Raw genomic sequence first — 23,143 nt, forward strand, 5'->3', positions numbered from 1 at the left:
AGTAGCACAACAGTGGTGAAGTAACATTACCCATGCAAAGATGGAATCGGTTTGTGGAGTCGATTGCGCACTTTTTATTGTTTAACTAATGTTTTCCATGCAAGTGACCATCGTGCTATGTATGCACTAATTTGACTCTGCTATAAGAGGGATTTAGAGATTAAGGTATTTCCTTTTTACAGTGAAATGAAAAAAATGATCACGTAAACACATTCTTCTTTCTTAATTTCTTTCTCTCATTTCTGGTTCTTTTTAGGTGCAAAGCTTGTTTGAATTGTGTCCTCATCTACGCATTGCAGTCAATGCAAAATAGAGCATGTATAAACATCAGTTTGGCATTTATTGAGTTTTGTGAAAATAAATTACAGGGATCTTTATGTTGTCTTAAACAAGTACACATATTCTCAGAATATTCTAATGAGAAATTCATTTTTTAACAGTAGTTGAAAATTCTGCATTTTCATGCAAGCCTGCTCCTTGTCTACTAGGTGTTGCGATGCCACTTGTGCCATCACCCAGGTAATAGCTCCCTGAGATCAGCAACTGCCTACCGTGTCAAAGGTTCTGAGTTTGAGTCCCTGGTGTTGCATATACCTAATCGGGCATTGGGCTGTGGACAACTGCCCTGCATATTTTAAATGTGTGTCTGCATTAACACCTGATTCTATATCCTGGACAATAGCTTACTGAGATCATCGCTTGCCTTTGAACACAAAGGTTGTGAGTTCAAGGCCCAAAGGTTACAAGGTCACATCTTATTCGTAATCAGCCATTGTGCTTTGGACACCTTCCATGCATGTTTGAAATGCTTGTCCCTGACCATTGCTGCAGAGCAGCTATAATTTTCCTTTCGAACCCCCCATTGCCTCCTTCTTTGAGACTGATATTTTTTATTTTCAATTTACTTAGTATTTATGACTAACCCCAAATATTCCTTTCGTTTTATCGTCTTTCTGTACCTGTAAGAATTTGAGCCGCTCCAGGAAGTCATTGACGTAGCTTCCCAGTGGTTTGAGGCTAGGGTAGGACTTCTTCATCCACATGCCCGGGATGCGACCTGTCAAGATGCTTCTAACCACCTCCTCCAGCTCTGCAGACATCACCACCAGCCCCTGCGCACACACACACACACACACACACACACACACACACAAATTCACCTACAAACACGTGATTAACTTCTGCACTACTTGAAAATGAATTGAATATAAAGAAATTCAAGCTTGTCACTTAAAAACCTTTCTGTGGAGATAGGTGACAGACAGCCACATAATGGGAACTATTATTTGCTGTGTAGGGGGCCTTTGAAACAAGTACGAAAAATGATGTGCTCATTCCCCTTCCTGACTCTTTAGGCTTTTGTCACTTCAATCCCACAGGGCGGGTGCATCTCAGGAGGAGAGGAAGTGTGTGTGGAGTTTATTAAATGGTATACAGAGACACACGTGTGTGCTCAGACATGTTTTTTATTACTTTTTTTGAATATGGTGTAATTAGGAGTGCAATGCTACGCATATTAATGCACATATGTTTGGATGACATTCTGTTTGGTCTTTAGTTCGCAACCCTCTATGAACTAAATAATTACAGTCTTCTTTCAGTCTTCTGCAGTCCAATTAAAAGCTATGTCTTGGCATGTGCGATATCTCCAAACCTTTGGAAATACAAAGTCAGTAATTATTTTGCCAGGGGATTCTATGGCCTAAGTAGATACTCTCACTTCTTCAAGTGTGTCTCTTGGTGGCAATTTGAAGAAGAAAAAAACACTGATTAAAATTATATCAGGGCTGTAAGATAACTACATTTGGGAGTCTGTTAATTGTCTAATTGTTGAGTTTTAGCTCATCACATGCAGCAGTGCCAAGGCTTCCTCCCTCTTGTTTTTTTTATGAATCCAATAACTGCAAAACCACAACCCAGGTTTCAAACTATTACTTGTGAAGTTAAAACAGTTTACCACTTTGGTCTGACTGAAATGTCTCCACAACTATTGAATTGACTACCATCAAATCTGGCTCAGACACTTATGATGCAGAGAAGATGGATAGTAATTACTTTGATGATCTCCTGACATTCCAGTCAGCCTCAGCTGTACTTTGTGTTTTGTGCTAATTAGCAAATGTTAGCATGCTAACACGCTAAGATGACAGACATGGTCAAACCTGGCTAATCATCAAGTACAGCCTCACAGAGCCGCTAGCATGGCTGTAGATTATACTGTAGAGTCTGTGGCCTAGGCAAGAGGAAGTGGTATAAACACGAGGATAAGAGTGCTTTCTGAGAGAAGGTCAAGAGCACTAGTTAAGGATTTAGAGATTTAGGTGGTGGCTTCATTCCTGTCATTCCAACTGGGTCAACAACATTTCTATAATGTATTCATTTCAGTTATTCTACAGCTCATTGCTTTATACCTTTAACTGGTGCATGCTCTAACAGCAGTGCTTGTAAGATATAAAATAGAGTAACATAGATTTTCTGATGGAAGCACTTCTTTTGTACGGTGATTTCCACAAATTGCCCTAAACTTTCACAATTACAGTCTCACTTGTTTCCTTGTAATAGAAAATGATAGTGTTAGAATGGTGCATTTGGAGTGTTGTGCTGACTGCCTACAGTATCTATTTTCTGAGGATGTATTACCAGAGTTTCCCCTGTAATCATTCAGCAGAGGTGTGCTTCATCTGATGAAATATTGCTTTCACTGCACAGAAATGTGAAATCAATGATGATTCATCATTTGGCCTTACTGTTTATCTAAAACGAACACATTTAGTGTAATTAGAGTGCATTTGGCCATGCATCTTGCTATAAGTATCCAAACAATGACAAGGATCCCTGAGAATTAATCAACAACTCCTCACCTTTACAGCTAACATGAATTTGAAGGGATTGAGATTAGACATCTCACATGTGGATGATGTAAGAATATATGTATTTTTTTTTTTTTACATCCAACCACTTCTCTACCTCCTGCGTACCTTTATGGCCTTCTGAATGTTGACACAGGAGTCTCGGATGGTGCAGAGCAGGTTGTTAAAGCGGCCCATCTCCTGCGCCAGCACTGTGTTCATGCTCTGATTGTAGCTGGTGGGGAAGCGCCTCATCACTGCCTCCAAGTCAAAGTCTGCAGGCAGCTTGCTCAGGATGTCAGCTGCCACATCAAAGACCATGTCATCCGAGGATTTGGCGTCTCCGCCTGAAGAGCGGGACTGATCAGAGACATAGAGCGACAGAGGACGGATGAGAAGGGGAGGCAGGACTTGTAGCTCATTTTTGGAGGAAATTATCTTTTGCGGTCTTTGACTTGTCAAATTATGCATTCCCTTTTAAAAGGACTCGTTTGCATTGGTGCTATTTTGATCCTGAAAAGATCCTGATGGTAAGAGGTTCTGACTCCTGACTTGACTTTGCCTATATTTCATCATCTTTGTGCCAGATTGATTTAGATTTATGCTTTTTAAAAGGACACAACCTGACACAGAATATCACAGTCATATGATTTACCTGTTAATTTGACCTTCCTTTCCTTAATTTGTAGACATTTCTCAGGCTAGCCTATAGCTACCACTATAACGCCACTGATGATATGATCCTAAGAATATACTTAGCATAAAACACCCTCTGTGAACGAACACACAGTTTCACCCCTCCCCGCATAGTCATTTGACACAATCTTATCAACAATTCTAATAATCATTCATGCTGATAATTATTCACTCTAATCTGTGATTCTACCGCTTTCCTCTTAGTCCAACTTGCACCATTTACCTATTTGATGCTCAGTCACTAGCCAGCGGTAATGGATAATCATTGGCTAATGGCACTGAGGTTACAGTAGGGGAATGACAAATAGCTGCTTCATTCCATTTGAAGCGTCTCCCTGTTTATCGGTCATTGAGACTGATGGGACCGTATTAGATGCTAATAAAGTCCACACATGACTGAAGACATTATTAATCTTGTTGAAAGCAGTTTATATGAATAAATGCCAGACTCCACTGAGCTCTAATTTTAACTTGAAGTGGCAATGCCTGTGAAAATAAGTTTATATTTGTTTGTAGCAAGCCAGGTCTGTAATACACTTTTATTTGTTTTTATTTTTTTGTGACAGTATATGTACACTGTATATTAGTATCTTAAAGAGATTAAATCAGAGGAATTAGAATGTATTGGATGCATACAGAGTACGTGCACATGTGACACTCGGGTTCTATATGTAGATCACTTGCACTTGTTTAATATAAAGTTTAATTCCCACAGGAATTTAGACAAGTTTTGGCATATTGAGAAATCTTCGCTAAGTAAGAGGCACTGCTCTGTATCTTAAAATAAATAAATGGATACAGGGCTAAATAAATATCCCTTCCCATATTGCAGGAGAAGCCGCACTTCTTTTCTTCTTCAACTAGGTCTTGGTGTGAAATCTCTTGATTTGCAGGAAACATTAACTGGAGCCAGGAAGTGGTAAAATATAATCCTCAATAAGTTAACCTAGTCTAAAACTCCACATAGCTGAGATATATATGATGTGGGATCACACAGCTTCACCAAAGCCACTGTGAGTCATACAGTCAAAGGAAGACAACCTTATAAGAGGGATTTTTTGTTTGTTCTTTGAGAAGTCTCTCTACAAACAACTGAAATATTTATTTATATTTTTCTCTTTAATTTATGTTCCATAGTACATTTTAATGTAGGGTGATATTTAATGCTGGCAAGGATGTCTATAATAGATGGTGGAAACTCGAGGGAAGCATATTGATGCTGTGTGTGTTTATTTGAGGCAGTATACTCCAGGTACACATTTTTAATGTGTGCACTCCAGTCTATGTGTTTTGTGTGTGTGCGTGTCGTGCATTTGCTTGGTAAGAGTGTGACGCATGTTATCTATAATTTGAAAATCTACCAGCTGAGTAGTGACACTCCAACTGAGCATCTGGGATGTTGGCCAATAAGGGACGCATTGGTTTCAGAAGCGACCCAGGGCTGCTGGCACTGAAGATCAGTGAACTTTGTTTTTTTCACCTGTACCCATGCCAGGCCACAACACTGTTTCATGTCTGCTATTTCTTGCCCAGTTTTACGGTCATTATGCTCCAGGTCATGTGATGGCATAATAATGAATTCAGTATTACATTGCTGCATTAAATTCTGGCCCTCTGTCTTCATTATTATAACAAATAGCGTTAACAACTAATCTTAGCAGTGAACTTTATATTCATAAGTTGCAATGGCTCAAATTAAATACTTAACAAGTGAGAGTACAAAATCGCAAAGCATTAGTCTGTATTTGTTTGCTGTTGTGTGTGTGTGTTTGTGTGTGTGTGTGTGTGTGTGTGTGTGTGTGTGTGTGTGTGTTCCTGACAGGCAGCTAATCAATATAATACTTGTTGTTTCGGAGGTCCAGGTGGATTTACCTGTGTAAGCAAGATGCTGTTAAACAGTAGTTGTGTCTCAGACTGATCCTTGGTGATATCTGCATTGGCGTTCATGCCAAAAATCTCCGGTGACGGGTTGAGTGGCAGCGACTTGGCGTATTCTATGAAGCTGTTGTACTGCAACCGAGATGCAGAGAACAGAGGGCGAGGAGTTGAGTGAAAGAAGAGAGGACAATTTTTAACGCAACATCAGGAAACATCTCGAGTAATAACACTCATTGAAAAACAAGTCGGCTCCTTAGATTGCTGACATTTATTATAATGACTATGTAAATGTGACTTCATGAATAAAAGATATGGTTGGAGGGGGGTGCAGCACTGGAAAACAAAATGCCAAATAAAATGGAGCGTGCCATAGATTGCACTTGTGTTAACAAATATATCAACTCTCTCTGATGGTGGTTGCCTGCTGTGCCCTGTTACACACATTTTATCTCTTAATGACTTTTTAAAGGTAGCTCAACAACAGCGCTAAGCAACTGAGTCCTTTAATATGCTTAGTTTAAAGACAAACACATTAAAGTGAGTTTAACTTTTCTTGAGTTTTTAAAGCAATGAAACTCCAGCGCTTCCGGGTAACTGATGGGTACATGGATAAGGAGCTGTTTCAGCTGTGCTGTTCTAACTAAAGGAAGGGAAATTTGTTGGAAGATAATTAAATAAGACTTTTGATATTTACATTTAAATAACATGCTGCATAGCATGTCTGTGCTGCAGTTTACCATATCTAAAAAAGGTCAAACTATTGTTAATACAAAACACAGTCAAAGCACATCTTTTACATAACAGCCCCTAGTGCTGGATATGTAGGTTGGTGTAGAATGAGTACTTGATTCAGATAAGGGAGTGGAGAGCCACTTTCTGGTTGTTACCAAATTATCGATTTTCTGCCCTGGCAGCAAATCACAAAGTCATCCTACTGTATACAAATAATCAGATAATTAAAATGTTAATAAGAGCAGTTTAACAGTTAACACCTCCTCCTTGTGGTGAATCTGCAGCCTGCTAAATGTGACTGAATAAGTGAGTGAGTTACAAGGCAGGTCAGACGTTGCCCACCTCTATGTAAAATACTGTACTCATTTCCCCTGGTCCTAAGCTCTGTAAATCTCAGCCAAATCTAAGATAAATTGGGACTCATTAAAAAAATAAGCCCCTTCTTGATGGCTTAAGACTGGTGTTTACAATCATTTATAGCAATTTTGTGTGATTTTCGCTTTCTTACTTCTTCCTCAGCTGGTGCATAGTAGAGCCCACTGGGATCAAACTTGTAGTCAGGGTCGTCAATGACCTTTGAGGTGTAGAAGATAGAGAGGATCGTGCGCAAGGTCCGTCTGTCCCAGTCATCTGTCACACGGCCCCCATAGTTACACTCACCAGTCATGTAGCGGATGGCATCAAACGGCACTTCCTGCAGCAAACAAGAAATCATACATTTTGAACAGGAAACTAAGAATAACCATGTGTTAGGGTGTTTTAAAGGAGGTGATCACTGATCATTGAAAACAAAAAAAACGCATGATATTAATGTGTGTGAATATTCTTAGTTGTGTTGTGTGTACGTTCTTCCGAAACAGGAAACCTGGCTGCAATTCTCTTCACGAGCTAGACTTGGAATGGAAACTGACGTAATAGGAGGTGAAAGGGTGGACATTGTGGCATTTTCTGGAGGAGAATTTCACTTACAAATTCAGCGAGCGACACTTGGTTACAAGATGAAAATGTCACTCTGTACAAAAAAGATCCCCTCAGTAGTTTATTTCCGCCACTTTCTCCTCGGCTACAGCGGTGGAACTGGGAATAGTGGAGGTTTGGAGTGCTATCTGTTTGTGGAAAAAAGTCAAGAGGGTTTTTGAATATGGCTGATGAAAGCGGATACTTGAGTGAAGAGGAACCCACTTGTAAAAGCCAGAATTTCTATTATGGGCTTAGATGTTGAATATATATATATACGTAGGAGTGGATGGTGTAAGTGCATCTGCATGTGAGAGTCAGAGTTTTACTTTGAGCCAGAGATATAAAGTCAGTTCATGGGAGTGTATGTAAAGTATGGATGACAGAATAATGCTGTGTTCGTATGCACTAGCCTACATCCCACACTGTATGGAATATGGGAAACATCTGACAGTGTTACTTTGAGTTACATTAAACAAAACTATGATCCATTTAAGAAATATTAACAGTGTTCTCACACCTTGAGTGCCTTATCTTAAACATAAAAGGACATTTTAAGGACTTTCCAGACCCAATTCCCTCAAATTCAAAGACTGAGAATTTTTATTGTCAGAACTAGCAGGCTGGCGAGTGAAACAATGACGCAACTGCGAGAGTAGTAAGTTCACTACTGCTTTTATTGCTCTCAACAGTTGTGTCTTGTCTAATCTTTGTACTCTATGCTCTGTTATTTTATCTTGTAACCTGATCTACTTTGTGTTTTTTTGCTAATCTTTTTGCTTCTGTGCTATGTCTTGTTTTGTGCTAAGTTCTGCTCTGTTTGTGTTGTCTTTCTTTCTTGTTTATTTGTATTTTAAAAAGCCTTTTTTAACATCAAGGCCAGGGGACTACAGATGAAAAATAGCCTTTTGGCTAATTCTGGCATTTTTAATCCATGTATAATCATGCGTGTTATTAATTTGCCTATCCTTTCTTAAATAAACTGAATTGAATTGAATGCAGAGACACACATGCAGACAGCGAAATATAGCCTATTAAATAACATTCAGTAAAACATGTATCAAAAGAACTTTAATTTCTATTCTTGCACAGAATATATGCATTTATGCACTTTCAATGACCCATGTCTATTTATATCTATTTTAAAAATCTTTCAAGGCCTTGATTTCACCCTCAGATTCACAAACTTTCAAGAATTTCAAGGACCCATGGGAACCGTGTAAAACAATAATTTGTGAAAGGAAAATCTTAAAAATAACTACCTGGTACTGTTCAAGGAACATGTGTAGCTGCTGTACAGAGATCCGGAGGTCGGTCTCATTGAACTCATACGGAATGTTCCAGCCTAAAGGTCCAAACTTCCTCCTCTCCTGGGTCAGGGCGTGGAAGAAACACAGGCCAAACAGTAGTTTCTTGAACACAATCTGTGAGGTGCATAAGCAAAGATGGAAAGCATGGTCTTAGATCAATAATTAGATAAATAGTGTTGGTCGTTTAGTATTTCCACAGCTAAAACAAACACAACCTGAAATACACAGTGGGGGTGATAACAGACACAAATGAGCTTCACCCACTGATGTAGGCATGATAGATATGCACAGCCACCTAAACATACGATACACAGAGACATGCATGCAAACACTGACCGGCTTACTGCTACTGCCAAAAAACTCCGGGTCAGAGATGGGGTCCATTAAGAAGCAGCGTGCAATGTTGGCGCGGAGGCCCTTTGGAGCCTCATTGGTCATCTTCACCCCATTCTGAAGCACTGCCACGGGGAAGGTGGGAGATGGGTAGCTAGTCAGCCAGAGCCTGAAGTCTGGGTGGGTGGTGTCCGGATTCAGCTCCTGCACACAGCCACAAACACCAAGTCAAAAAAAATTTGCACTGTTCCCATCTGGTATAGAAAGTGTCTGTGTTGATGTTCTGACCTCACAGACTCTCTCCAGTGTTGACATCCATGATGTAGCCAAGTGGCAGTTCTGAAGAACCACCCAGGTGCCCTCTTTAATGGCCGACTCGATCATACGCATAGCAATAGGACCCTGGCCTTGGCCCAGAGAGAGGGAAGTCAGCTTGTTACCCGTAAAGCCCTGAGGGAGAACAGCCGCACGCGCACACACACGCACGCACGCACGCACGCACGCACGCACGCACGCACGCACGCACGCACGCACGCACGCACGCACGCACACACACACACACACACACACACACACACACACACACACACACACACACACACACACACACACACACACACACACACACACACACACACACACACACACACACACACACACACACACACACACACTTATGTAGCTGCTTTCTGACCAGGAAGGGGCAAAAAAAAATGTCAGTGCTTTTAAGACCTGTGTGGGAGCCTGGGAAATTTTAAGGATTCAATTTCCCCTCTTATTTTGAGTTTGTACAAACAGCAGGCTTCAAAGCTGCTGAATTTCCCAGGTGTCTCCATACCATTTCATCTCCGAACTTAAGCAATGCAGCCATGGGGTCTGAGCCGGGGGAGAGGATGAAGATGAGGGGGGCACAACAGTGGCTATCAACGAATGCCTGACTCAGGTTGAAGGGTGGCGCTTCGATGAAGGGACGACCCAAACTGTTGCAAACAAATTCCTGTACCATAGGAACAACCTGGGGGGACAAATAAATGGAATGAGTTCTTTGTTACTATTGTCCAGAAAAATTGGGACATTTTGAAAAATGTTAAAGATAGTAGAGACATTTGAAGAAATTGTGTAGCAAATCAATATCTTGATAATATCCTATCATAATTTGGAAAACAGAATATGAACTGACCTTGTCTGGTCTGAGGCAACGGATTACCAGCATCCTCTGAAACTGGCTCAGCTTCTCCTTCCACTCATCTGGGAACGGAGTCTGATGGGGGTTCTGTGAATATGCACAACACAATACCATATTGAATTCAGACTGTAGATAAAGAGAGAAAACAATTAGAGAAAAACAATTTTTTTAACATTAAAGCATGTAAACATGTTCTAGTAGAAACACAAAATACAAGTATGAACCTGAAAATGAGTGTAATATGTCCCCTTTAAGTGACAGATAAGCAGCTTAAAGTGCTCATATTGTGCTTTTTGGCTTTTCACCTTTCCTTTATTGTGTTATATATCTTTTTTGTGCACGTTATAGGTTTACAAAGTGAAAAAGCCCAAAGTCCACCCCAAAGGGACTTACCATCTCCAACAGAAAACACTGTTCACAAACTGCTCCAAACAGCTCTATTGTAGTCCAGCCTTTACTTCAGAAACAAACGTGGTCACTTTGTAACACACGTTATAATGCTCACCTAGCTGCTAGCATGGCACGCCCTCATACTCTGCTTCTGACTGGCTAGTAGTCCTCACCTAGCTACTGTCAGGGCACGCTCTCATACTCTGCTTCTGACTGGCTAGTAGTCCTTACCTAGCTACTGTGCATGTGCGATTCCCAACAAAGATGGAACAGAAGTGAGAGGTCTCACTCTGTAGCTAAAACAGAGAGCTAAACACACAGGGTGAAAAGAGGAGTTGCAGCAATGTGCAGTACGACAAAAATATGGTGTTTTTTAAAAATTAAACCATGTAAACCTATTCTGGTACAACCTCTAAATACAATTATGAACCTGAAGATGAGCATAATATGAGCAACTGAATGCCTTTTCTGTCAACTTTTCTTGGAGAGGGCGAGGGGAGTTCTGGGATGGGGTTTCATTGTATCGAGCTGTTGCAAGATTAAGTAATGTAATTAAGCAAAAAGAGGGGTAATCTGTAATGTGAAAGGGGAGGACTGTAATGCGGGGAGATAAATACATATGTTTGAAAAGCCTGTGGAAAAAGAAAAAAGCGTAAGGAGAAAGAGGTGGGGAAACAGAAAAGCCACTGGGTACTGGGTCAGAGCAATATGACTGATTCATTTGTGGAACAAGTGCACCAGAGGAAGTGAGCAATGGTAGTGGGAACTTTTCGAATTATTCTCCCCAGGCTGTTTGTCGAGAGACTTGTGGCTATGTGTGTTGGCAGGTGCTTTGATACACCTATTTACAATCTCCTGGGGATTCTCTGTGTGTAAGCGTATGTGCGTGTCTGTGTGCTTGATTGAACAGCTGTTCTTGCATCAAGATTGAATAAATGTGAATTGTACAACTGGAACAAACTACATTTAATTGGATAAAAGTGTTGTGGCTGATTCCGTTGATTATAATTCAAATATGGGGTGTGTGTGTGTGTGTGTGTGTGTGTGTGTGTGTGTGTGTGTGTGTGTGTGTGTGTGTGTGTGTGTGAGACGGCAAAAAGAGACTGCACACATGCTTGTGTGCACCACACATTGATGAAGCAGCTGTTCTTGCGTCTAGATTGCATAGATGTGACTGGCACAACAGGAACAGAAAAGATTTAATTAGATAAAACCTCAATTTTAGATTCTTTATAATTCAAGGATGGAGAGAGCGTGCATGTGTGAATCATCCACACCTGACAGGCAAATTACTTTCCTCCCACTTTCTTTCTTCTTTGTCTATACTAAACTAATAAAACATTGTTCTTTAAGCAGAAACGTAAAGAACAATCACAATGACATTTAAAAGTGGTGTTTTCCTTATTGATAACAGCTAGAAATGTTGTCCACTTGGTAATAATGACAAAGTACTGGAAAGTCAACAATATTGTGACAATATTAAAGCTAACTCCTAAAATAGATTGAAGAAAGAGGGGGCGGAGTGCTAAGGGGTTAAACCTTTGGAATAGTTAAAGATGGAGCAAAGACTAATGCTTACGCATGCTTGTTGGGAGCTACCCTGCTGAGCTGCAGGGTGTGAGATGCTGGCCTGTGGTTCATGTGCCAGATCCACTGGAAAATAGGTTTAACATATTCACCCTGCCCTTGTTCCATTTCTCATCCCACCCCTCACCAACACTGTTTTGTTAAGGTTTGCCTGGATTCCAGTCAAATTACTTATTTTCCTCTGTCTACTTAACTAAATCAGGAAAGTAACACATGACTTCTATTGGAATCTTAGCTTAAATGACAAGCAGTCTGAGCTACGGTTGCCACTACTGTAAGTGTTACCGCAAACAATGTATCTGCTGTATTTAAAGAACTTAAAAGTCTTGCTGAAAAAAAACCTACTTAAACCTACTTGGTCGGCCACAAAAAGTGTTTAGTGAATAATTTGAACTTCGAGCAGAGTAAGTCAAAGCACTGCACAACAGCCAAGGTGGCACTGATGCAATGTTTGCTCTCTCATCACAGGAAAACTCAAGCTTACGATTTTGCCAAGTAGTTTTGTCTAGAATTGTGTGTGTTAAGCCTTAGCATCCATATACACTGTATGTTGACAAAATATCTACATTTGCTCTATAGATATGGTCCTGTGGCACCTCTAGAATCTAAATGTTCTGGTGGTCTTAGAGCCAGTTATTTTGTAGTCTAACATTTTGTCTGTGTTAAATGTGACCTGGTTTAAGCAGCTCACCTCCTGGACTTCTAACCACAGCCACATTTTCAGCTGAAAGTCAACATATGTACAGTTTCTACAACAATACACCAGCAGTGTCAGCCATATTAATGTGTATACCAACTACTTTTGCATTTTGGTGGGGACTTCCAGATTTTCCTTTCTTTTTAGTTCTCTTGGATATTTTTGATTTAATGGTGCCTTTCCGTACATGTATGCTGATTTAAAAAATGTGGGCATTAACCCCAATTGTCTGCAGAGAGGAAGGACAAAAACAACTAACCGTTCCCAGTGTGTCTTTGCCATCACAAAAACATATTCAACAACCACAGACAGAGCCCCCCAGACCAGCCTTGATGACACTCACTGGGCTGTCGTAGACCTCCTTCCACTCATTCCTGAGGCGAGCCATGTCATGCCGCAAACCTTTGAAACGCTCCATTTCCTCCAAGCGGCAAATCTCATCCCAAGACTTTTTGGGGAGCCAGGTGCAGGGATTCGAGTGAGGGTTGTCCAGACCCACACCACCCGTCAGAAGGAAGCGCCACTGCCCCTCATCCACCTACAACATTAATCACTATCAGGCAGCTATTAAAGTGTTAAAACAGCGGACGATTAAAGAGAATTTGTGATCTAAAGTGATTTAAAGGTTGACCATTTTGGTGATTATCTTTCGATAAAAATTCTATACAAATTTAAAAAAGACAAGACAGAATCTGTGGCATTAGGCATTGCCAGTTTGTTTGATTAGCTAAGCACTTACTAACAAACCAATCAAACAACAATGTGTTCTCAAACAATGTTTTTGAAGTAAAGTGTTGTATATCTGTACACGTGTGCAGCGTGTGTGTATTCCTACCAGCTTTTTGTGCATGAGCAGATTGACATTGAGGCAGAAGGAGAAGAGGAGCTTATCCTTCTCAAACAGTGAGCGACACACATTGACATATAGATTGTAGGTAAAGTGGTCTTTCAGGATCTGTAGTCTGAAGAAGACACATATGCAAGCATTTTAATAATCTTGTTCCAAACCAAACAGAACTCACAAACATATCCACACTATTAATAATCTTCCTTTTTTTTTTTTTTTAAACAGTTAACAAGTCAAATAAGATCTTTCGAGTGGAGAGGGAGTGACTTGTAGGAACACTTACCTCTGCATCAAGTCGTCACTCTTGTCTGAGTTGTCGATGGAGCTGATGAAGAGGTTAATGAACCAGGTGAGGGAGTACTGGTACATGGGCTCAATGTTAGCCAGGTCAGCAATGGAGAAGAACAAGATGGCTGAATGCACAGCAATGGGTTTATAGCCCATGCGGGTCTCATCAATCTTCTTCTCCGTCACCTCAGCCACAGCCTGCTTCTCTGAGATTTCATTGGCTAGCACTTTGGAGCAGGAGAGGATCTTGACGGCCGTCTCGTCCTCCAGGATGTTGCCCTCCGACGAGGAGAGCACCTCTAAGATTTTGTCCTCGATCTCCTTCAGTTGTCTGACAAAAGTGCAATTCAAAAGGTCTACAGTATCCATTTTGACGAAGGAGACATTTTATTTGATTAGTTGAAATGATTTGACCTGAGCCTGGTGTGTGCTAAGTGTACCTTTTGTTCTCTGCTCCCTGCAGGATGAGAGCCTGTTTCTCTTCCTCCAGGTCGGGCCTTTCTCGGGCCACCACAATACCGAGTAGCTGGTCCTGGATGCCCTCTGGGGTGATCATGAAGTTCAGAAGGGTCACCTAAAGGACAGAGAAAGAGCAGTACACAGGCATGTGCATGCAGAAATTAGTGTGTGTGTGTGTGTGTGTGTGTGTGTGTGTGTGTGTGTGTGTGTGTGTGTGTGTGTGTGTGTGTGTGTGTGTGTGTGTGTGTGTAGGGGGGCTCTCAGACATTTAAGTGAGCTACTCTACAGTGCAGTGTTGATCACCTTGCCTTCAGGGCTGTTCTTCCCACGAACCTCCTATCCAATCAATTCCAATCACCACTCCAGCCTTGGCAAAGCACAGGTAGGATGCATTTACTTTTTTTTCTTTTCTCTGAAAAGTGTGGGAGTGTGTCTTTTACCACACAGCCTTAGTCATTCTGCTCTGCACTTAACCGGAGGTTAAAAGCCTATATGTGCTATCTACTCTCTGCCCTAATAAACGAGTGCACTTCTCCGGGGCCTAATTCCATTTCTATTGATGCTGCGGACCCACTCAGCTGGTGGTAAAGACTCAGAGCCCATATAACTGTCCCGTTTGTCCTTTTCACACATACACCCTCCGTCTTCGCATCCCTACATCCCTTGAGCTCCTTAAGGGCTGGTTTTCTAACTGCTTGCCATTTTGTATTTGAAAGTATTGCATTTCAAATAGGGCTTAATGGATATAATAGAAGCCCCTTAGTTGTGTACTGTACTGAAGACAGAAAAAAAGGATTGAGCCAGTTTTGAAAAATGAGTTGAATGTATCTAATAGCTGCCCATAAAAGCGGGCCCCTGCAAATAGATGCTTGAAATGTGATCTTCAGTACCTTGCCTCTGTAATGCAGTTTCCTTTAATGTTCCTTTTTTTTTAGGGGGTCTGTGTTCCATTGGGGAGGTGGTATCAGTGAATATTGTTTCACTCTGTTGCTGGGGTAAAAACGTGCTGCCATTTCAGGGGTATGATGCAATAAGTGGGAACCAGCAAGGAAAACTAGGGCTCATTTATCTGGAGGAAAAAAAAGTTGTATTTCGGAACAAAGGTCTAAAATAATGTATTCAGCACAACGAACAATTTGCTGTTGCGTTCAAATTTTGAAATAAACAAGACTAAGAGTCTACAGCCACGCTAGCGGCTCTGTGAGGCTGAACCATAGAAATAAAAAAGCTGACGGCATTTTTCAATCTGGACCAAAGCGGTAGACTGACCAAGTGACCAGCCAACATTGCCATCCATAGCGTAGCTTAAAACATCCCAAATGGTAGAACACCCCATATTTTGAGAGGCCAGACCATCACATTAATAATCTCTCCCTCACAAAAACTTTGTCACATTCCATGTTACCAACGGAAAATACAGTGCCCCACATAGCAGTTACACTTCAGTGACACTGAAACTGTATGGAAAGTCAGTTCTATCATTTGGCCTAATAAAAATCACATGGGATGGCAAAACAAATTAGGTTGACTGTTGCTATTTGGTGTGATGAAAATAATACTTTGAAGGCAAAGGGACTCTTTCTATTAACTTCTGTTTTGGCAGCAGCTTTGTTGTGGATGACGCATCTACCCTTAGCTGCAGTGGGATTGAAGGGTACCAGCTCCATCTGCATGGTAGGGGTTGGTAGAGCGTGCATGGAGGATTGCACAGGGCTCATTGCAACAATACTGATACCTGCTGCAAACAGCCAAAGGCATGCAGCTTCTCCGTCTGTCTGTCTGATTATGTTTCTTTGTGTGTGACTGGTGTGGGTGTGGATGAAGATTGCAGACATGACTTAATTACATCGCTAACACACAAATACATATTGTAAGGAGCAGGTCCGGTTGTGTGTCTCAACATTGTGGAATGAATACAACAACAACAACAACAACAACAGTTTAAACTATAGGGGCTGTGGCATTGATATGCATTCTGATACTTCAGTTACTGTGGTACTAACAGCCTTGTTTCCCTATCCCTCTTGTCAAACTGTAGTAAGCTGACCAGTGAAATTGGTGGCAAAGCAATATAGCATTTAGAAAATGTCACCATTGAATACAGCAAAAAGTATACTGTTTAAGTATTAGAGTCACTGTATTTTGTATGTTAATAATAAAATGTCTTCTACAAAGTGAAGCGAAACTGGACAGAGATACAAAAAACAGTGCCTGAGGCTGTTTCCCACTACAGTACCTTAACGGAGGTCTCAGGCAGGTAGTGTGGGCTGCGTAGCTTGGTAGTGATGTAGAAGCGAAAGTCTGGAGCATATTCAATGGTGGAGTCTCCCAGGCGGATACACAAGGCACCACCCTGTTTAAAGGTCTGTCTCAACAGCAGAGGCTCCAGGATAGGGTCCAGTTCCTCTCCGACATTCTCCAGCAGCACTGACAGAAAATGTTCAATCTTTGTCAATGTCTTCTAATCAGGGGACGCTGACTCTTTTCAGTACTTTTCTTAATACAAGCAATCTCATGTGGGAGCTGTCATGTTCAGCCACTGTTTCCTGCTGTTGACCAACTCCACTGCCTCAACAGTTGAACCATTTGTCTTCAAATTTTAAGTTTGGCAGCCCGAAGTTTCTTCAACACGAACCATTTTCCCACATCACCCAAATCTTAGCATCATTGCACTGGTTCTCTTTTAGAATACACTTTAAAGTATTACATTTTACTACAATGTCTTGCAGAAAATTTTACTTCTAGCCCCTAACATTGTCACTCATTGTCATTACATTGCTGGCTCCTAGATCTATAACAGCCTTCCATTCATTCCATCAGGTCAGTTAATAACATATCTACAATAACTTTTCTCAGAAACTAATATTATATTATTTTTGTGTGGCTTGTCTTGATGGGTCTCTTTTACATGTCTCACTTCCTGTCATTGTGTATATCTTCTTGTCTCTGGGAAGAACTCAATGATGAAGTCTGTGAAATCGGTGCAGCACATGCACATTACTAAAGAACCAATGAAGCAAGTAAAACTTTACCAGTTGCAAATGCCTTATTCCCATGACATCATTATTAATGTGATTTCACATTAGGTATGATAATGCTGTTCTCATGTTAAGAACATTAGCCCATCTATAATTGACATTATGCCTGAGGTAATAACAAAGTTTTTATACAGCATTCAGAGCCAGTGACATCTGATGAACTTTCTCTCCCAAGACAGTGAACAAAATCAGGTCAACCTTTTGCAAATTGCTTAGGAGCATTATTTTATCCTGGCACATCCATATGGATAATATTTCAGCAGATTAAACATTACTTTGTATAATTTAATAAATTATAATTATAATTTTAAATTTTAATAATACACATAATCAAGATTATCGGCTGCAATACAAACCGTAAAACTGTGAAGTAAGACAACGGGCTGTTGAGGGTGGAACTGTAGCCTCTGGGGACATATTTTGCCCCACTGCAAGGGTAAGCTACTCTCTGTACTGTTAGCCTTCTGCCAGTAAGCAAAAACCCAGTGGCTGGCTGAGTCGGGTCATTATTTAGATGTCTTTTTAATGGCTATATAGCTGTCTCTGTCTGTTTCTAATTCCACCCTTACTGTTCTCTTTTAGACGAAATAAAAATCCTACGAGAAGACAAAAGTATGAGTAAACACACACTGGGAAAAAAATGGCACAACAGATCGCCACTTCTGCCTACACATGTGCCTGATACTGGGCAGGAAAAGTGAAAGCATAATTGATTTCTCCTGCACATTTGTATGATTTACAATACTTTGATATACTAATAGTGCATTAGGCCGGAATAAAGGTTCATTGGAACACCTCACTAAGAAATATTGCTAATATGATTTCCTCCTCTGCAGAACAGAGAACAAAAGAGAAAAACATTCTTTGCACAGCATAATTAGTCCCTGTGGTAAAGAGAGACCTCAGCAGGCGGTTACAGGAACTGCAACAATGTGGGTAAGGCACAAACAGAGTAGGCAGCAACAACAGAGCGAGACATCAAACCGGAGGAAGGCTTATGCTTACCTGGCGTGCCAAATTGGATGCAGTTCTCCAGAGTGCGTACAAAGTCACCATCACTCAATTTAATGATATGCAGGCTATTGGCCTTCTCCATATTTTTCACCCACTTGTTGGCCTGGCCCTGGGGATCAATCATCAGAGGCCACCGCCTGGCGTTACTACACACACACACACACACACACACACACACACACACACACACACACACACACACACACACACACACACACACAGAGTAGTGGGTGATGAAATGGTGCTGCCTTGTCAGAGTGAGAGATCCTGTAACTGTTAACCATGAGACATCACAACAGCAGGGGGGATGTTGGAGGACAAACACGGAGATGTAGAGAGGAGCTTAGGGGGGAACATTCACTCTAAACACAGATAGACAGCTCACAGTTGGGTAGCACACCAGGGGCCATAGTATTGTGATTAAAAAGCAATGTTGCTGCTTTATTTACACAAACAAGCAGATGTCTGGTGATTTTTTTTAAACTGCACCTAAAGGTTGATTCACACAATGTTACTTGGGCTTCCAGGAAAGGTTACAAAGTTCTGTCTTACAGTGGTCTCTTTTTTTCATGAGGGTAGACTGATTTATATTGGGCAATCTAATCTTGATCCCTTAATGAATTGTAACATGAATTGTGATCCAGCAGCAGTCAAACCCACACAACTGCACACCGGACACACCGGAACCTATTCCTTAAAGTAAGTAAGAAATGAAGTGGCATACAAAATAAATAGAAGCCAGCAGGTTTTAATAAAGATATTCACGCTCAGGGTAAGCAGAGGCCCTTTGGGTTTTTAAAAAGGAGATTGATTCATCTACCTCTATTCCAGCAACAATTTGCAGAGTTACCACCACTCTAAAATGCTGCTTTTATGAAAGGTGTATTTGAAAACCAGTTGTCGGCTTGTGTTCATGTCATTTAGAGACGATGTCCAAATCTTGTCCATACTTTTCTGCCATAACAATTCAAGCACAGCTTTATTATGCACTGCACTGTATAGCTTTATTGTGGAGGAAAAAATAAATTTTGCATCAACGCTGGTTGTCTGCAGATGCTCAATATGAAATGACTCGGATCAGGAGCAGCAAAAAAGCAGCTTAAGACATTCATAGTTGGTGCGTTAAACTCTTGGCAATACAGTACAATTACCCTGAGTACTGAGGGAGAGAGAGAGAATGCCATGTCAATGTAAAGATTGTCTTAAATACTCACGAGATTATGATACCGTTGTCTATGGAGAAGCTGTCTGACGGTAGGCCTGCGATGGTCCATGCACGAATCTTTACTGGATCGCCCAGAGAGTTCATTAGAGACATGTTGGGGGAGCAAGGAATCTCTCTGCTCTTGCAAAGATTCATCCACTCCTCTGTCTGATCCTGCAGAGGAGTACATTTACATTTTCACTTTACTACATGAGCAGAATCAAACACACACACACACACACACACACTAATCTGTACACAAATTAGAGCATATGCTTGTGAACAATTCAGCTGTGCACATGAATTATATTCACTCTTCTCCTTTCAGGTTTTCACTGAAGAGTGTTTACTTTCCACCAAACTGCTCTCAAGCATTTGGCTTTTGTTGGTCTGAAAACTGTCTCAGAGTACAGTATCTTAAAGAGAACTAAATTAAATATACTCTAAAACTCTAAACACAGGCTTTACATAAACAAAGGTAGAAATTCGTACCAGAAAACAGTACTGTACACTCACCAAGTGTGTATCAATTTATATTCTCTGATGGAAAAACCCAAAATGAAGAACTTAAAAACATCTACAGTATGTAGGTGCAGTGCTTTAAGTAAAGTAAGTAATATATACTTACTATCCCCTTCTCAAATATGCACTACCTACTCAGATTACCTGTCTGTAGCTGGAGGTGAAGGCTCCCAGGTAAGCCACTATGCCCGCTGAAATAAGGATGTCCCCAGTCAGGTTGTTGTAGAGCTTTCCGAGATCGACCGCCATTTCGCTCCAGCGCGTCTTCTCTCCACCCAGGCCTCCAATAAGCTGCTCAGCTCGCTCAAGTTTCTTACTGCACAGATCCACCTGCAGGACAAAGCAAAAATGTGTTGCACTGTGGCTGTTTTCCCAGGTCAAGGAGCAGAATGAAGGTCATGCTAGCCAGAGCGAGTTTGTGTAATTCAGTAGTCATTGACTTGGGCTAGCTGTTTGGTCTATCAGTGGCTTCAATAGGTAATGAAGTCAACTATCTTTGCCTGGTTGCTTTGTCAGTGGCACATTGTCCTCTTTGTTATCAAGTTTATTTCTCAGACTTTCACCTGGAACTGCAGTTATACTTCTAACTCCTTTTCATTACATAGCTAGATAGAGGAACTACTAAACAAAATATAAAACCATAAACAATCACACAAGCAGATATAAAAAAAAGCACATACCTGATTCTCCAGGTCAGCTTTCTTGTTTTTGTTAGCTTCCAAAGTCTCCTGAAGCTTTGCGAGTTTATCTTGGACTTCTTTGAGGGCAGCCTGCTTTTTCTGGAGGCTCACCATGGCTACCTTCAGCTCCCCCTCAGCCTGTGCCAGCTTCTCCTTTTTCGGAGCCACCACCTTGGCCACTCTGAAGGATGATGTAATAAGTAAACATTAACAAGATAAGGAGCCTCTCAAACAGTGCATATGTTTAATTTTTTTTTTTTTTGTTAGCATATATTTGGCGTACATGACAATATTTAGCTTCTATAAATGCAGGTAACATTTAAGATTGTCAGAACAGTAATGATGAAAACGTTTCCCTTTAAATGATCTGCATCTTGATTTGGCTTTTTTATATTAATCGCTTGGCATATGCATGGTACACTTGCTCTAGGAAAATGATTATTCACGTGAAGTTACCAATAACCAAGCTTCATGTTACTCACTTAGACGGATGAAAAGCTCTCTCAAGCTTTGTAAATATGCATCACTTTTCATAACTGAGATCACAAAGAACATTACTTACTTTTCATACTTGTCCATGGCGCAAACCCACTTACACATGCCTTCAGCTGCAGTGGATGCAGTTCGAATCTTCTCTGGTACAAAGTCTGGGTTGGTAATGTACTTGCTGCGGATGATGGCGATATAAGCTGGTGGGATGTTGTCCTTGTCATAATCATGGAGACTTTGGAGAAACTTCATGTCACCTAGAAGCTTTTTAGCCGGGCCCCAAAAGTCCTCAATTTTTTTACCGGAGCCTGAGGGGTCAGGCACGCGATCTGGCTTGATGCCTTTGAGAATGCAGATGGCCTCCATCACCAGCTTGACAGCTGTAGGTGGGCTTTTCATGGACTTCACCACAGTGATATCCTGTACATTAAAACAACCACATCTATAGGTTTGCACCTGGCCTTTGAGTCAGATCAGATGTAAGAGCACTATCCTACATTAAAAAAACATATTGCTCCTTTTACCTGAGGAGTGAGAGTATTCAATGCAGAGAGGGCTGACTCCAGGATAGGCATGGCTACAGCCAGGTCAGCATCACAGTCATCCTTGATGGCCTTGGCAGCCATGGCTTGTTCATTGGCCACGGCCTCATCCACTTTCACCACCTTCTCTGTCTCAGCCACCTCCACAGATTCATGCTCAATTATCACCATCATCTCATCTACCTCCTTGCTGGCCACACGCAGCTGTGGCTGTAGAGCCTCCAGCTCAACTTGCATAGTGGCCACCTGGTTTGCTGCTGACTCAAGCTTCTCGAGGCCCACCTCATAGCGACGTTTCAGCTTCATCACCTCACTGAGCAAAAGACAGAGAGAGATAAAGAAATGTTACACATGGATGCTGGAATGTGGCTTTTGTGTGAAAAATCATGCATCTGCAGTAATAAAAAAAAAAAATCACAATGTACACAGAGAGTATATCTTAAATCTTACGTTCTTTTTGCCTTTAGCAGGTCCTTGAAGGTGGAAATGAGTTCCAAGTATGAGGTTGGGGTGACATAGTTGTGGCGCTGCAACTCATTCAAAAAGCGAAGTGATAGTTCTATGGTTGAGGTGTGGAAGCTCTTGCACATGTCGATACAGCCTTCTCGGGACCTGTCAGTCATCTCAACGTCCTCCAGGAAACGACAGGCCACTGCCTGCAGGGCATCCTCTGGCCAGGTCTGATAAGGAAGGAAATAAGCTGTACTGCAACTGTAGTGCCATACTTAATGTGTATTTTAAATCTCTGGTTTAATCTCTGGCTTTCTGGTAATGTTATCAGTTACCACTAAAGGAAGCCTGAACAAAAATGTGGGGTGAGAGCCATCATCCATAAAGTTAAAGGAATAGTTTCAGATGTTTTGAAGTGGGGTTGTATGAGGTACTTATCCATAGTCAGTGTATTACCTACTAAGATGGCAGTCTGCACGCTTCCAGTTGAAGCAGGAGAAGCAGGCAAGAGTACCGACACGGAAGCTCAGCAATGTACTGCACTGCATATTGTCCCTGTCTTTTGATTAACTACCTGCGACATATTTTGGTGCAACCAACAGCACACCAGAAGTCATGCAACATTCATACACACACCTGGAACCAGTCAATGGTGCAGCAGTTAATGAGGGCTGGGAAACGCCTCAAACGGTTCCTAAATGCGTCTCCGATGGGACTCATGGCCAACACCACATGCAGCTGTGTGCGACAGCGCTCCAAAAACATATTGAAAAGGGATAGGGGGCTGCCATCTGTCTGCTTGTCACGGTCACGTTGCCGGTCCAACACGCGCATTCGCTCACAGATTTCCTGCTTCTCATCAACTGCAAACAGGTTAGGCACCTAAAAACAACCAAAAGGCAACAGAATGGTCTGTGTTTGGGTACTGGCTTTGTAACATAGAACACCCTTTCTATCTATACACATCTACTGTATTTAAATAACCATGTGTTTAT

The 23,143-nt window shown here is 41.3% G+C and overlaps 1 protein-coding gene across 1 annotated transcript in view; it reads right to left on the reverse strand.

Moving 5' to 3' along the window:
• dnah7 (dynein, axonemal, heavy chain 7) overlaps positions 1 to 23,143 on the reverse strand; it is a 90,983-nt gene that overhangs the window by 5,021 nt on the left and 62,819 nt on the right. Inside the window, exons 42-63 of the mRNA XM_031291338.2 lie at positions 22,785 to 23,030; positions 22,149 to 22,378; positions 21,681 to 22,011; positions 21,230 to 21,576; positions 20,668 to 20,848; positions 20,132 to 20,317; positions 19,476 to 19,639; positions 18,253 to 18,407; positions 16,446 to 16,636; positions 14,191 to 14,324; positions 13,746 to 14,081; positions 13,451 to 13,577; positions 12,959 to 13,153; positions 9,936 to 10,028; positions 9,594 to 9,770; positions 9,044 to 9,205; positions 8,759 to 8,959; positions 8,375 to 8,536; positions 6,664 to 6,849; positions 5,418 to 5,555; positions 2,979 to 3,209; positions 960 to 1,112 (exon numbers count right to left, since the gene is read on the reverse strand). Coding sequence (XP_031147198.1) covers positions 960 to 1,112; positions 2,979 to 3,209; positions 5,418 to 5,555; positions 6,664 to 6,849; positions 8,375 to 8,536; positions 8,759 to 8,959; positions 9,044 to 9,205; positions 9,594 to 9,770; positions 9,936 to 10,028; positions 12,959 to 13,153; positions 13,451 to 13,577; positions 13,746 to 14,081; positions 14,191 to 14,324; positions 16,446 to 16,636; positions 18,253 to 18,407; positions 19,476 to 19,639; positions 20,132 to 20,317; positions 20,668 to 20,848; positions 21,230 to 21,576; positions 21,681 to 22,011; positions 22,149 to 22,378; positions 22,785 to 23,030 — 4,326 coding nt within the window. The remainder of the gene's footprint in view (positions 1 to 959; positions 1,113 to 2,978; positions 3,210 to 5,417; positions 5,556 to 6,663; positions 6,850 to 8,374; positions 8,537 to 8,758; positions 8,960 to 9,043; positions 9,206 to 9,593; positions 9,771 to 9,935; positions 10,029 to 12,958; positions 13,154 to 13,450; positions 13,578 to 13,745; positions 14,082 to 14,190; positions 14,325 to 16,445; positions 16,637 to 18,252; positions 18,408 to 19,475; positions 19,640 to 20,131; positions 20,318 to 20,667; positions 20,849 to 21,229; positions 21,577 to 21,680; positions 22,012 to 22,148; positions 22,379 to 22,784; positions 23,031 to 23,143) is intronic.

The sequence above is a fragment of the Sander lucioperca genome, chromosome 8 (assembly GCF_008315115.2).
Source record: "Sander lucioperca isolate FBNREF2018 chromosome 8, SLUC_FBN_1.2, whole genome shotgun sequence".
NCBI lineage: Eukaryota > Metazoa > Chordata > Actinopteri > Perciformes > Percidae > Sander > Sander lucioperca.